The sequence below is a fragment of the Diadema antillarum genome, unplaced genomic scaffold (assembly GCF_040938485.1).
Source record: "Diadema antillarum isolate AM-2024a unplaced genomic scaffold, OU_Dant_1.0 seq00001357_RagTag, whole genome shotgun sequence".
In the NCBI taxonomy this organism is placed as follows: domain Eukaryota; kingdom Metazoa; phylum Echinodermata; class Echinoidea; order Diadematoida; family Diadematidae; genus Diadema; species Diadema antillarum.
Genome location: NW_027272121.1, coordinates 175,067 through 188,024, shown reverse-complemented (window position 1 = coordinate 188,024; position 12,958 = coordinate 175,067). Strand labels below are relative to the sequence as shown.

General features: G+C 38.1%; 1 protein-coding gene across 1 annotated transcript in view; it reads right to left on the bottom strand.

The window, feature by feature from the left end:
- Positions 1 to 3,613: 3,613 nt before the first annotated feature.
- LOC139708629 (electroneutral sodium bicarbonate exchanger 1-like) overlaps positions 3,614 to 12,958 on the bottom strand; it is a gene marked incomplete at its 3' end in the record, with an annotated part of 88,219 nt that continues 78,874 nt past the window's right edge. Inside the window, exons 9-12 of the mRNA XM_071620569.1 lie at positions 12,339 to 12,587; positions 6,693 to 6,786; positions 4,947 to 5,109; positions 3,614 to 3,788 (exon numbers count right to left, since the gene is read on the bottom strand). Coding sequence (XP_071476670.1) covers positions 3,614 to 3,788; positions 4,947 to 5,109; positions 6,693 to 6,786; positions 12,339 to 12,587 — 681 coding nt within the window. The remainder of the gene's footprint in view (positions 3,789 to 4,946; positions 5,110 to 6,692; positions 6,787 to 12,338; positions 12,588 to 12,958) is intronic.

Below are 12,958 nucleotides of genomic sequence, written 5' to 3'. Positions count from 1 at the left end.
CACAGATACTATGGACGCAAATACCGACGTTCTTTTGTGCATGGTTTTAGAAGTAGTTCCAGCAATACAGCTACACACTTTTATATCAATGAATGTCGTGGAAATGATAGGAGAAGCATTGCTTCAAAATATCTATTTAGTGAGAGGATGTACAGTAAATGCCAATCCTGTGGGATGTGCCCCAAATCCCCTCCCCCCCCCCCCCCGGATTCGACACCTTCAGTGCAGAGGCATGAAAATAAACCTCATGAAATATTGCAAATTTAGATAAAATTTGGGTGCTTCTGTTTACTTTTAGTTTTCGCCATCAGTTAATTACATAGTACTAGACTCTAACATTACAGATCTATTGTAATGAATACAAAATTATGTAGAGTCTACAGAACTAAGGTCTACACCAAAACTAGTATTATGTTACAGACAGTATCATTCCATCAAACTAATCTTGCAGTCTGTTACTTTCACACTCAGCAAAGTAACTATACAAATAACAATCTATTCATAGATGTTCTCTTTAAATATTAGTAAATTCAACTCAATTCAACACAGCACATCAACAAGTTCTGATTTCTTGTCATACCTAAATCCTAACACATTTTTAAACATGTGAGACCGAAGTTCACTGAACATAAACTTATAGTGGAAAAGCTTCAATAAATAAAGTTTTTTTTTGTACTTTGCTTTCAGGCAAAAATAAATGTATGTTGCAGAATGGTTTTAAAAAACAATAATATGACACAAAATGCAATCATATACATACCAGAGGTTTGATTTATGGCAGATTTCTTTGACTGATCCCGGTCTGATCCAAACAATAAATCTTCTCACCAAAACTTTTGTCCTATCACAAGCAAGCTTGCTTATTTCTCCACAATAGAGGGCGCGCATCATCATCCATCTGGAAATTCTTGACCAATTCTTGACAGGTGTCAATGTCAACTTTGGATGGCCGTAACTTTCTTGTTGTTTTGAGCAATATCTACGAAATTTTCACATGTTATTATATACATATTTGGTATAATTTTGAAGAATATTCAAACAAATTGAATTTGTTTTGGCATGATTTACAGATAGAAGAGTTTTATGGTAAAAATGCATTTTTGCTAAAAAATGTGAAAAATTTGAATTCTGGCCTCAAAATTGATATGAAGATTGGTATAACCCCCTACATAATTGGTATCATCATATAGATAATTTAATTTTCTTTAATTTGAGACCAAAGCCATGATAATTGAACAGTTTTATCAAAGGTTACATGTATTTTTATGAGATACTGACATTTTCACCATGCATTACCATGGAAACGGATTTTTGACCACTATGGGACACGCTTTGACCTGTCAACATTGCATTTTTTAAATCTACGCACAAAATTGGTCTAGATGAAGTAGATTTAAAAAAAAAAATGTATGTTTGGGGTGCATGGGAACCCCCCTTCCGACTCAACTAAACTGAGTTAATCTTTAAATAAAGATACTAATGTTCTAGATATCGCTTGCGAGAAAGATCTATCTAATCAACTGTAAGGACATTCTATGGGTTTGGTTAACACACTTACCTTTGAAATGATGCGATTTGTAAGGCTTACTCAGGAAATTCGCAAGAGGATGTAATCGCTGCTTTGCTCCATCGCTCGTATTTATAGTCGGTGAAATAACCCTTGCTTCCCATGAGGAAAGCCAATCAAACCCGTTTCCTCTCTCTTATCAACAGGAGGAGGTTCATATTTCAGCAATAAACCAGCGCAATCATAAACAAAGTTATGGTATTTTGACAGCAACCTGTCAAACTAATTTCGTGCCGTTACGTAATCATCGCTCAAGTGACTCTCAACAAGGCGCTCATCTGGGCATTCTGCGACTCAATATTGAACAGAAGTAATAATCCATATGAGGAATAGTAGCCTATGAGGCAGAGGAATGTTTTCCCTTACTTTCTTCAGTTGATATATGCAAATGAAAACAACAAAATAAGACTGAGGTCCATGTGTGGGCTAGGAAAAGGCGTCAAAATTTACGGGACACCGCAATAATAAAGGCATACTCTTCCGAACCACGATGGGTTTGTCATGGACACCACTGACCTTCTGAAGTTTACATCAAAGTAACTTGGCAAGTGTGAGATTTATAATTACAACATGCGACGTGTTTCAGGCAGCCCGTATAAAGGGGATGTGCCGGTTCAAGTTCGATGTTTAAGGTAGGATGAATAATTTAAATCATTCATCAACCACGAGGAAGGTTGTGGAGTTATTACAGTGTACGTCCTTGCCCAAGGGAACGCCTATCAATTCAAGACTGCACATGCTCACGTCTGTGGATGCCTGTCCGTCTCTGGCTTAATGGAAAGTGTGTGTGTGTGTGTGTGTGTGTGTGTGTGTGTGTGTGTGTGTGTGTATGTGCTTGGACGAGTAAGAGGACAGTGGTACATTGTGGGAGTTCCATTTTGTGTTTCGCTTTATTTAGTCAGGCACTGTGGGGTAAAAATGACATTGAGGGAGTATTACTTGTCCATGGGAAAAATAACGGGGTACTCCCACAAGAACCTTTTGTCGGAACGTAAGTTTGTTTGTGTGTTCCTGTGTTGAGTTGTGGGGTATGGGTCGGTGTGGGTGCGCGTATGTCAATTGATATTACGTTCTTTAGAAGTAAGTTTTCACCAGCCATACGTCGCCAGGTAAATCCTTTGGAGAACAAAAAGGAATATGAATATTAATTATGTTGGTACTGTAATTGCTAAAAAAATATTTTACATACCAAATAAAATGTGACGGCGAGTTCACTGAGAAAACCAAAGGTTTGAGTTTAACGTAATTCTCTTATTAGAGCTGAATACATACATAAATGAAAACGACAATTCAAAATGTTTTAAGGGGAATTCTTAATCATGTTGCATAGTATGTAAACATTAAGACATAATCAGAGAGGGAGAACTGTTAGAATTAGGGAAATTATTAGAACCAAGTAAAAAATTATCTCAAATTTAGAGAGCTAAATAAATTGTGAAAATCTAAGTAACATGTTAAGCAGCTCTCCATTTCATTTGTACACACACACACACACACACACACACACACAAATAAACAAAAATAAGTACATGTACACATTCTGATTTAATTAAGTCACAAGATATCAGTCTATGGAAAGGTCCAAAATTTCTAGAAAACTACAGTTGCACCATGACTTTGGTCTGATGTAAATTCAGTCAATAAAAATGTTAAGATCTCTCAACAAATATGATTATTTGAGGTCAGTTGTCCAGAAATCTGGACAACTGGGCAAATTCTGAGCATTAACATTCCCATAGATCATGGAAAAATAGACAGTGTTACTGCAGTTGATTTTCCCTTCATGCAGAAGACCATTACTTTGTAACTGGTTAAAAACTGTCCTTATCACTCAATTTCTGAGAGCTTGATATCCCCCATAAGAAATTGGAGATGAGTTTTGTAGTGAACGTTTCAATATGACATCAGCATTAAGACCCATGTGAGCATAATTTCTATTGCAAAATCCCTTCTTGCTATTGTGTGATTCTCAGAAGCCATCCCAACTTTCCTAAGAGGTCTACATGATAGGGGCTTTACAGAGTAGTTCTCCTTTATGTGTCTCACCATTTGGTTGTGTGTTGCTTCACCAAGCAGACCCCCGAAGGTGATAACAGGTGTGATGCAAGCAAAGTACATGAAGATGAAGGAGGCCACACACTGTATGTGCATTGCATCCCGGAAGTCGCTGAGGAACCAGGGGAACCGACGTTTGCAGTCCTGAATCAGACCACCAAATAACCTGGTACAGATGGAGATTAATGTCAAGATTGGAGTGTCAATAACACTATCATCTACAGGGTATCATTTGTACCCACATCTTTTGTCACTAGTGCTCTTCTCTGATTCTTTTCAATGACCTCATCTTTTATCTCTATCTTGTCACATTCCCCTTTAATGCCTTGCTCCCAAACTGTTCTTTTATTTCTTGGTCCTTATCAAAGGGGATGGCTTGTAACTGATCAGAGGGAATCAGTGGGAATGCTGGGGGATGATTGTTCCAATTCTTGTGGGATTCATTTAAAGGACAAGTTCACCTTCATAGACATGTGGGTTGAGTGAATGCAGCAATATTAGCAGATCACATCAGTGAGAGTTTGAGCAAAAGCGGACAATCTGTTAAAAAGTTATGAATTTTTGAAGTTTCTGCTCTCAGTCACGGCTGAATGAAAAGACTACTATAGCTTGTGATGTCACATGAGTACAACGATATAAAGAAAGAATAAAGAAAATCCAACATATTTCCATTTTTCTCGCATAACAAAAGAACGCTCGACTTCTCTCTTTCAGAAGGCATGGGGAATAATACTACCCTTAACATACGTCAGTAGCAAGTCGAAGAAATGTGCACTGCGGTACTTAAAATATTCATAACTTTTAAATGGATTGTCCAATTTTCCTCAAACTTTCACTGATGTGTTCCACTAATATTGCTGCATTCTCTCAATCCTTATGTATGTGACGGTGGACTTGTCTTTTAAGAGTAGTACATTATATATCTATTGTTGTGTGAAAACTATTTGCTTCAGAACGGTCTCATATTCAAGTAATGTGCAGATTAATGCTCCATCACTGACCAGGGACGCTAACCTGGAAGCATTAAACTGCACATTACTTGAATATGAGACCATTCTGAAGCAAATAATTTTCACACAACAATAGATATATAATATACTCTTAAATGAATCCCACAAGGATTGGAACAATCATCCCCCAGCATTCCCACTGAATCCCACTGATCAGTTACTAGCCATCCTCTTTAACAACCCTCTTTCTTCAAGCCTTCAAAATCTTCCCTCTCTCTCTCTCTCTCTCATTTTCTTCCTCCTTCACTTTCTGTAAACCTCAAACGTTCCTTCATCCTCATCCTCCTTTCATCTCATGCTAGGGTTCTCCTTACCTGCCCGTCCTCTCCAAGCCCTCATGATTTTCATGTCCCCCGTCTGTGTCATCAATCCCTTCCACATGTCCATTAGGGGAGGCCGAGGGGTAGGCTGACAATCTCTTGGCCTGGGAGGGGGCAGTCTTTGGGGGCTCAATTCGGATGTTGGGATCCCAAGCACCTGAATGGATGTTGATACACACAATGATGAAAACTTTGTACACAGGAAGTGAAACATATGAATCACAGGATGGAACACAGGTTGTATGCAAAGCTTAATTAATGACACCTGCAAAGACTAGAGTTCATTTTCCTTGTAATGGTATTTTAAAAATTCATTGCAAAGCAGAAATTCTTCATTTTACTACACACAAAGTCTGAAGGGAATCAGAAAAAGCAAAATATAACTGCGTAATAAAGAATTCCACCCCAACCAAGCATTCAGCAGACCGACAGTGTGTAATCTGATTGTCATGTCAATATCTTTCACAGCCAAATCTGCCTTTAGTAGCAGTCACCAGCTTAGAGCAGGCACAGGCCAGTGGAGTCAACCCCCCCCCCCCCCCCCCCCCCCCGGAAATACCATGGAAAAGATCTTGCATACAGTGACGACCAAAAACGCAGCCAGCTGCCACCAATTTTGTATCTCACGGTACATTTTTCAGCTGTATAGTGGCATATGGAGCCACAGGCTGGCTAGTAATTAAAACGTCAGTGTTTTTCTACTTTATAGCCTTGACAGTCATATATGGTGGACAGCTCAGTGATTGCCACTGCTACATTCACCCATCATTTATGCACAGTAATGTACTTGTGAAAAGCTTGCTTGCTGTATGCCAGCTAGTATGCAATAATGTGACCAACTACAGCATTGTTCAATGTACAAAATGCTGTTATTAGCTCATTTATATGCTGCAAGTACGTGAGTACACATGAACAGACTTATATCATTGAGCTACACAACTTGAAACAGTAGCTCCATGCCTACACCCATACAGTGCATGCTTTTTTTCGTCTCCCTTGGGTGGCTGCTAAAGGAAGGTTTGACTGCACGTGACCGATTCTGAACAATGCGATTTGACATGATTTATTTCTGTATATTCATGAAACAAACAAACAAACAAACAAACAAACATAAAAACAGACTACACGTAGCTTTGTTACATAATGTTGAAAGGACTGATAAAAGGTATAATCCCACCTAATCATGAGAGCATAGCTCAATAAAGTATCTGAAGACACACCACGAATGTATTTCCAAATCCCATAAAAAGCAACGCAGGTGGTTAAATACGGTTGTACATTGATATGCATGCATAAAAGAATACAAGTACCTTGTATTTGAAGGTCAAACATACATACATGTACATCATACATATAATGTACCGACACATACCTGCAAAGGTTTGAAAACAAGAAATTATTAACATTTCATTCTGAAGAGTAATGTAATAAATCATCAGAGCTGCCAGACAGGGAAGAGGTGGCTATTTTCCAATGTCAGTTACTGTATGTTGCAATCATGTATAGTACTGTATGTAAACTTATCTGCCTCACAAGAATCATTAAAAACAAGTTTAAAATCATGAATGTCTCACACTCATCATTACTGCATCAAGAAATATTTGAATTCAAACTTGCAATCAACTGGCCAATCGAAATGCACACTTGTCAGAGCTCATTTCTGATTGGCTGCTTCTAGTAAAGTTGTGGATTAATACAATGATCCATTAGGGTCATCGTGGATCAGGGCGATTGTCTCACCTGGTGGAAGCACTGTGACCGAGTCAATGAACTCATCAATACCGGCCAAGAGATCTTTGACATTCTTTGCCTTGTATGCCACATCGTGGAACACCTATGTCATATAAAATAATGAAAATATTGGGAATATGAATATTAGGTAAAACAACAAACAAACATAAGTGTCTCTTACCCTTTCTCCTTCCATTCAATACTGGGTTTCACTATACAAGAGAAGTAACACATTTCTAATATTGCATATTATGCTCTCTTGGAGTATTGTACACTACTACACTACCTACTCATATAAATCTTAAAATCAAGACATCACAAATGAAGTGATAATTTTGCATTTACAACAGAGGACCAAAAATACAAAAATGTTGTATACACGAGAGTATATATGACCATGCATCACAAAACCAACAAACACGTTGCCCACCCGGATTTTTATACATGAGGACTCAAATAGGTGAAATGGGTCAGCCAAGTCAATCTTGAGTTTTTCATTATTTCTGGAAGATCAATTCTTTTTCTACATACAGATTCTAAAGTTTGGAATCAAGAAACAAGCGGCAAATTGAATGTGTTTTCTGCAGTTTTCTAGAGTGTATGTGTGTGTGTGTGTTTTATTGTAGAGTGTAATTAGGTATTGGTAACAGGCTCCCTTTCATTTAAAAAAAAAAATCAAACCTTTACATGGTTCATTATTATCTTTAAAAAAAAAAAAAACTCTGATAACTACTGAAAGGATGGTGCTACTGCATGCACTATAAAGTTTGTATCAGGTACAATGTATATATAGAATTTGCTTCACGAGTGTGAAAATGTCAGCGTAATCTGATAATCACTTCACTGTGGTTTTTATGGAGTTTCACATCCTGTTCTTTCGTACCATCCATAGCACAGAGCACAGCCTAGAGAGATTTAACACTTGAATAAACCCTTATAAGCTTCAAAGCCCGTTTTTTCAGTAAACATTTTTCCTGCATGTACTTCCTTTCCTTTATCTAGACAGGTTAGGAAGGTTCATTTGCATTGAGTTATACATCATTTGAATGTTTAAAGTTTGCTCTTACATGTAAGTCTGCCATTAACTAAAAATACATAAATTCTGTTGCTTTTCCGGTGGTTTTGTGATGCAGGTTCACATACAATGTATAATCTCACATGGTAAAGGTTAACTACACACAGCCCAGTCGCTGGCGCATGGAGACTCTGCACTGCGTCTCGTCGGGATAGGTAATGGTATTGTTACCTTCACATGACTGAGATCCACTTTACTGATAATTTTATACCCCTGGTAATCATGAAGAGGCAAAACAGAAAGTCATCACAGAGTTTAATACCTATTTACTGTTTGCCAGTAAAACATACTGTGCATAATTTTGGAAATGACGGAAAAAAGGATTTTTGCAAGGATAATACAACTCACTTTTCCCAACTTGTTCTTCTTTAATTTTCATTTTAAATCCATCAAGAAGCAATACAGTAATTACTCTGTCATCTGAAGAGACGTTAAGTTTTATGTGGGTGTGTCTCGAGTCTGTGTGTATGTGTGTGTGTGTGTGTGTCCAGGGGTGGGGGTGGGGTGTCAAGCAATTCACCTGGCATATGTTCTCAGACTTGATGAAAACATCTTTCCTGTTTTCACTTTTTAAAAATGACCAATTGATTGACTCAGCAATGGACAAGATACACATCTCATTTTATAAATCAACGTTTCCTGGCAGACAAATTTGTGTTTTCACCAAACTTAGTTCTGCGTGTCTAGTATGACAGTCCTCTGACTCACAAAGGTCACACCTGGAAAAATTGGCTCAAATCAGATAATCTTTTGATTAAGAACAGCTCATCTCTTCTAATACAAGCATGCCATCTACCAGGGTAGCATTGCGGCACATGAGGTGTAAATTTTCTCTATCCTTTTGATATCACTCATCTAGTTGAGATTTTGAGGCCATTTTTTCCCCTTTTCATCCCCCAATGTGAAAATCCAGAGCAACTGAATTAGACTGATTACATCGGGAAAGCTGGGATGACGTCTGACCTGAATTTGCAGCTGACACAATTTGAACGCCCTGCTGGATGCAGTATAGATGTTTTGTTTGAATAAAAAAGGGTACCTCCTCCCCCCAAAAAGTCTTTGTTTCATCCAGCACATAAATAGTTCAGCAACTCAAATTCTAACTTTTGTTTTACAGAGAAAAAGAGAGAGAGAGAGAGAGAGAGGGAGAGAGAGAGAGAGAGAGAGAGAAGGGGACAGAGAGGGAGAGAAAGGGGTATACATATATGCACATGTGCATTCACAAATATGTGTAGATATGAAAAAAAAAATGTATACTGAAACTATTTATAATGAATACATGTATAGCCTATTCAGAGAGAGTGAAGAATAAAAGTTATAATGTACAAGCATGTACAGTGCATGTGCAAGTGGCTGTGTACATACACAATTTTTCAGTATTTATAAAGACATTAAAGATGGTATTTAGTGACATGTTTGAGTATCCAGTACGAGCCTGTACAGTCAGGATTTTACAATAAAGATTTAGAGCATTCAGCATTCATCTAATATACACCACACTGTTTCAAGAAAGATGCCACAAATGAAACATTTGCAGCAGAGACTATGGATTAAAGACACTGTTAGTTGGATTGGCACAAATTGTACAATTTTGCCCGATAAACATCTGGCAAATTGAGTGTAGGACCATTCATCTATAAAATGTAAGGTCATCTGACCCTTGCTCCTTATTGACAAAGATCCAAGCCATCATTTGCAATTAAGGTGAAAATGGCCACAGAAACTCTGCACCATAGATTATACACCTACATCAACATGAGACAGACTTCATTTGTATTTGTATCCATTGTAAACTCTGCATGAAACTTTGTTCTCTTCCTTCTACAGAGAAAGAACTCAGGAACATGCATCTGGCTCCTGAACATATGTTTATACTACACTGCTATTCATTAGCTTATACAATATGTATTCAGCCTAGTGCAGAAAACCTTGTGTGTTACCTCGTAAAGAGTCTCGGAGTAAACAAGTATGGGGCACACAAAGTGGATTACGTTATTCAAGGAGTGGCTGTCCAACTTTATCATGGCTACCAATTCATTTGAGTACAAACCTGAATGCCACAAAATATAGAAACAGGCCAAAGAATTCCATATCTTTTACCTGCCATCCCCTTTCTCCCTCTCTTTGTGTGCTATCATTTCTCAAAAGCAAGACAGAGGTCTATTTCATGATTCCCAATGAAGCCACGAGTATTCCTTACACATCCCTCTAGAAGCTGTTTATCGTTTCATGGCCTTTACATTTTCCACATGGAAACAGTTGCAAGTAGCATCACAGAAGATGGGCAAAATTCCATGAAAAGTCAACAATATAAGATGTGAAAAAGTTACAATTGGTTTTCTTTGTCACAGGTGATAAACCTATTGCAGAGATAGCAGACTAGTCAAACTTCTGAATACTGACTGCACATGATGAGGTGAAAATTGAGGTGCTCTATTCATCTTGGGTACGTGTAGAGCTTCTCATCTTCCATCAAATGTAAAATCTTGTTCCATTGCACAAATAAAAAATCATCCATTATTTGCTTGCCATATCGATGGGTGTGGTCCAAACCAAGTCCTGAATATAATGACCACCATATCTGAGAAGAAGGCCATTGAAAGACAGACTTTGGTTTAATGATGAGACTGTGATAGTAATGGTGATGTCATCGTGTGCTAGAAATAGAGCGTTGGATGGCATTTTGCATGCTAGGTTTTGAAAGCATGCAATTGTACTTTTTTTCTTCTCCCAAATGTCATGTGATGAGCATATGTTCTATGAAAGAGACTTGTTGACACATATGCACCTGATCAACATTCTATAAGCATCCAGTGAAACCTACAACCTGCCTAAGCACCTGACACGCATTATGTCACATTTCACAGGTGTGAAGACTCATCTCAAGGCTGTACAACACTTAATTCAATGGAAGACTCACCCTCAGTCTGCCTGGGAGAACAAAGTTTTAGTTGGGAATTGTGAATGGGGATAAAAAACTTTCCCTATTGGTCACAGTTTAGGAAGTATACCACAGAGAAGTATTGAGAGATGGATATCACAGTCAATATTGTACTCCTGATCCAAGGGGGAAAAAGAAAGTGTGTGATTGTTCATCAAACAAATACACAGTATGCATTATTTAAAAAAAAAAAATCACTATTTTAAAGATGCCCTTGAAAGTTATTCTACACAAGTATCAACATCAGACATGAAATCACATTTTCTTTTAGCTTCACCAAAGACAATGACATCATATCAAAGAGAAAGTTAATATTGGGAGAGATTTCACAAACCTCTACAGGACCTTGAAGGACTGCATACTAGGCTTCTATCCTCACATCAGTGCCATGCAATTTCCCATGAAGGAAATGTTTTTGTTGCTGACTACAAACTGAATCACAATTTAAAGGCAGTCATTCCATGCTTAGGTTCCCCTATCTCCTACCTCCACCTCAATTGGATGAGTTATTAAAAAAAGATAATCAAGACTTGCAGTCAACCCTTGCCCAGTGTATGTTCTTTTGACTACAAGAAGGATGAGAAAACTTTTCCATTCCTAGAGCAAGAGTGAAAAGAGGCCAGCCTCTAATGAAAGGACTTCTGAAATATCCATCAGTCTAACAATGTCTTTACATGCTGGACATATGTTGCCCTTTTCATTACTTGGCATGACAGTCTCATGTCAGTAAACAATGCCCTGGTTGTCAATTTTCACTCCACAGGGAATGTCTGATTCATTGCTGGTTAGTCACTTATTTCACTTGTTTCCTCTTCTTTCTTCAGGAAGATAATGAAGAGGAGAAAGATGACAAACAGACTGGAAAGGTTTCCAGTTCTCAACCAGCATTAACATGACAAAGAAGGGGGAAAAAAATCTAATTCCCTGCCATTCCGTGACCCACAATGTCCAAATGTTTCTCACTGTTTCTGTTGCAGCAATCACAGATATTCTTTGATAAATATAGTTAAACCTATAATGTATCTCCAATGAAATCTTAGGTGCTTTAAAGTGAGTTAATGAAAGAGAAAAAGGCCAGACATTTAGGAAAGCTTTTAAAAGCCTAAAACAGTCCTGATAAAGAATGGATAAGCAATAGAGATTTCCAGAAGAGGTGTACTTATTGCTCTCTACACTAGCGTATAACGATGTCTACAATGGCACAGTCCTCTTTTTGTTGTTGTTGCGTGCTAGCTTCCTCTCTTTAAGAACATAAGGAGGTATCACACATAAATTCTAACCAGCCTGTAGTAAAGTTCACATTCTTTGAACCTAGTTAACCTCAGTTGAGATGTACTCAATGGTTATGCTGAGTCATATAAGCACTGTGGCTTCAATTGAATGTATTCAGTGTGTAAAATTATCATAAAATTCACATCGTTTGATTGATTACTAGATGTGGTGCTTCACAGAAAAGAAACTTTATCATTGGAGGATATCTTAAAGGTGCCTCACATGTTAACTGGAAGACAAATCATCTTAAAATCTCATACGGAAATGTCGAGTCTGAATCATCCTCTGAACCATGACTACATCCCTACTCTATGCTGCTTTTTAACACCAAGGTGGGGGGCATTCCTACACACCTTGTATTACATACCTGATCAGACATAAGGGTAGCCACGCATCGGCCGATCTCATGGTACCGCTTTGTCTCTGATGACTGTGGGCCCAGCAGGATGAAGAGGAAACGAGTGGGAATGGGTACCTCAGTCAAGTCTCCCAGGGAGACAGCAGTGCGCAGACGAACAAAGGCAATGATAGGACGTGACAGGAAGTCTACTTCACCAACAAGAACATTGGATGCTTCAGCTCCTGGTGGAATCTTGCGCATGAAACTGTGCCTAGCCTGAATGGAGGAAATATTCATTCAGACAAGAAAAAAATAGTTTAAAATAAGGTTCACACAAATATTTCAGGATTATTGTCATGTCACTTCCCTTGTTTTTTTTTTCTTTTCAAACAAGGTACATGGCCTTGAGGTACTTTCAATTTACTGACCCATCACCTGAACGTATGCACAACATGCAATTAATGCTGTTTTTTGTTCTTTGGTGGAAATGGCTTGATGGTCAAAGTAAGGTTGCTTTGTTTGTATGGATCATGCAATGGAGTGACAAGTCTGACCTTGAGTGCTGTGCATGTACAGCATGCTTTGCAACAGAAGCAATGATTTCAAAAATCTGAGTTTTGCAATCAACGATTTACAACCTAACCCTC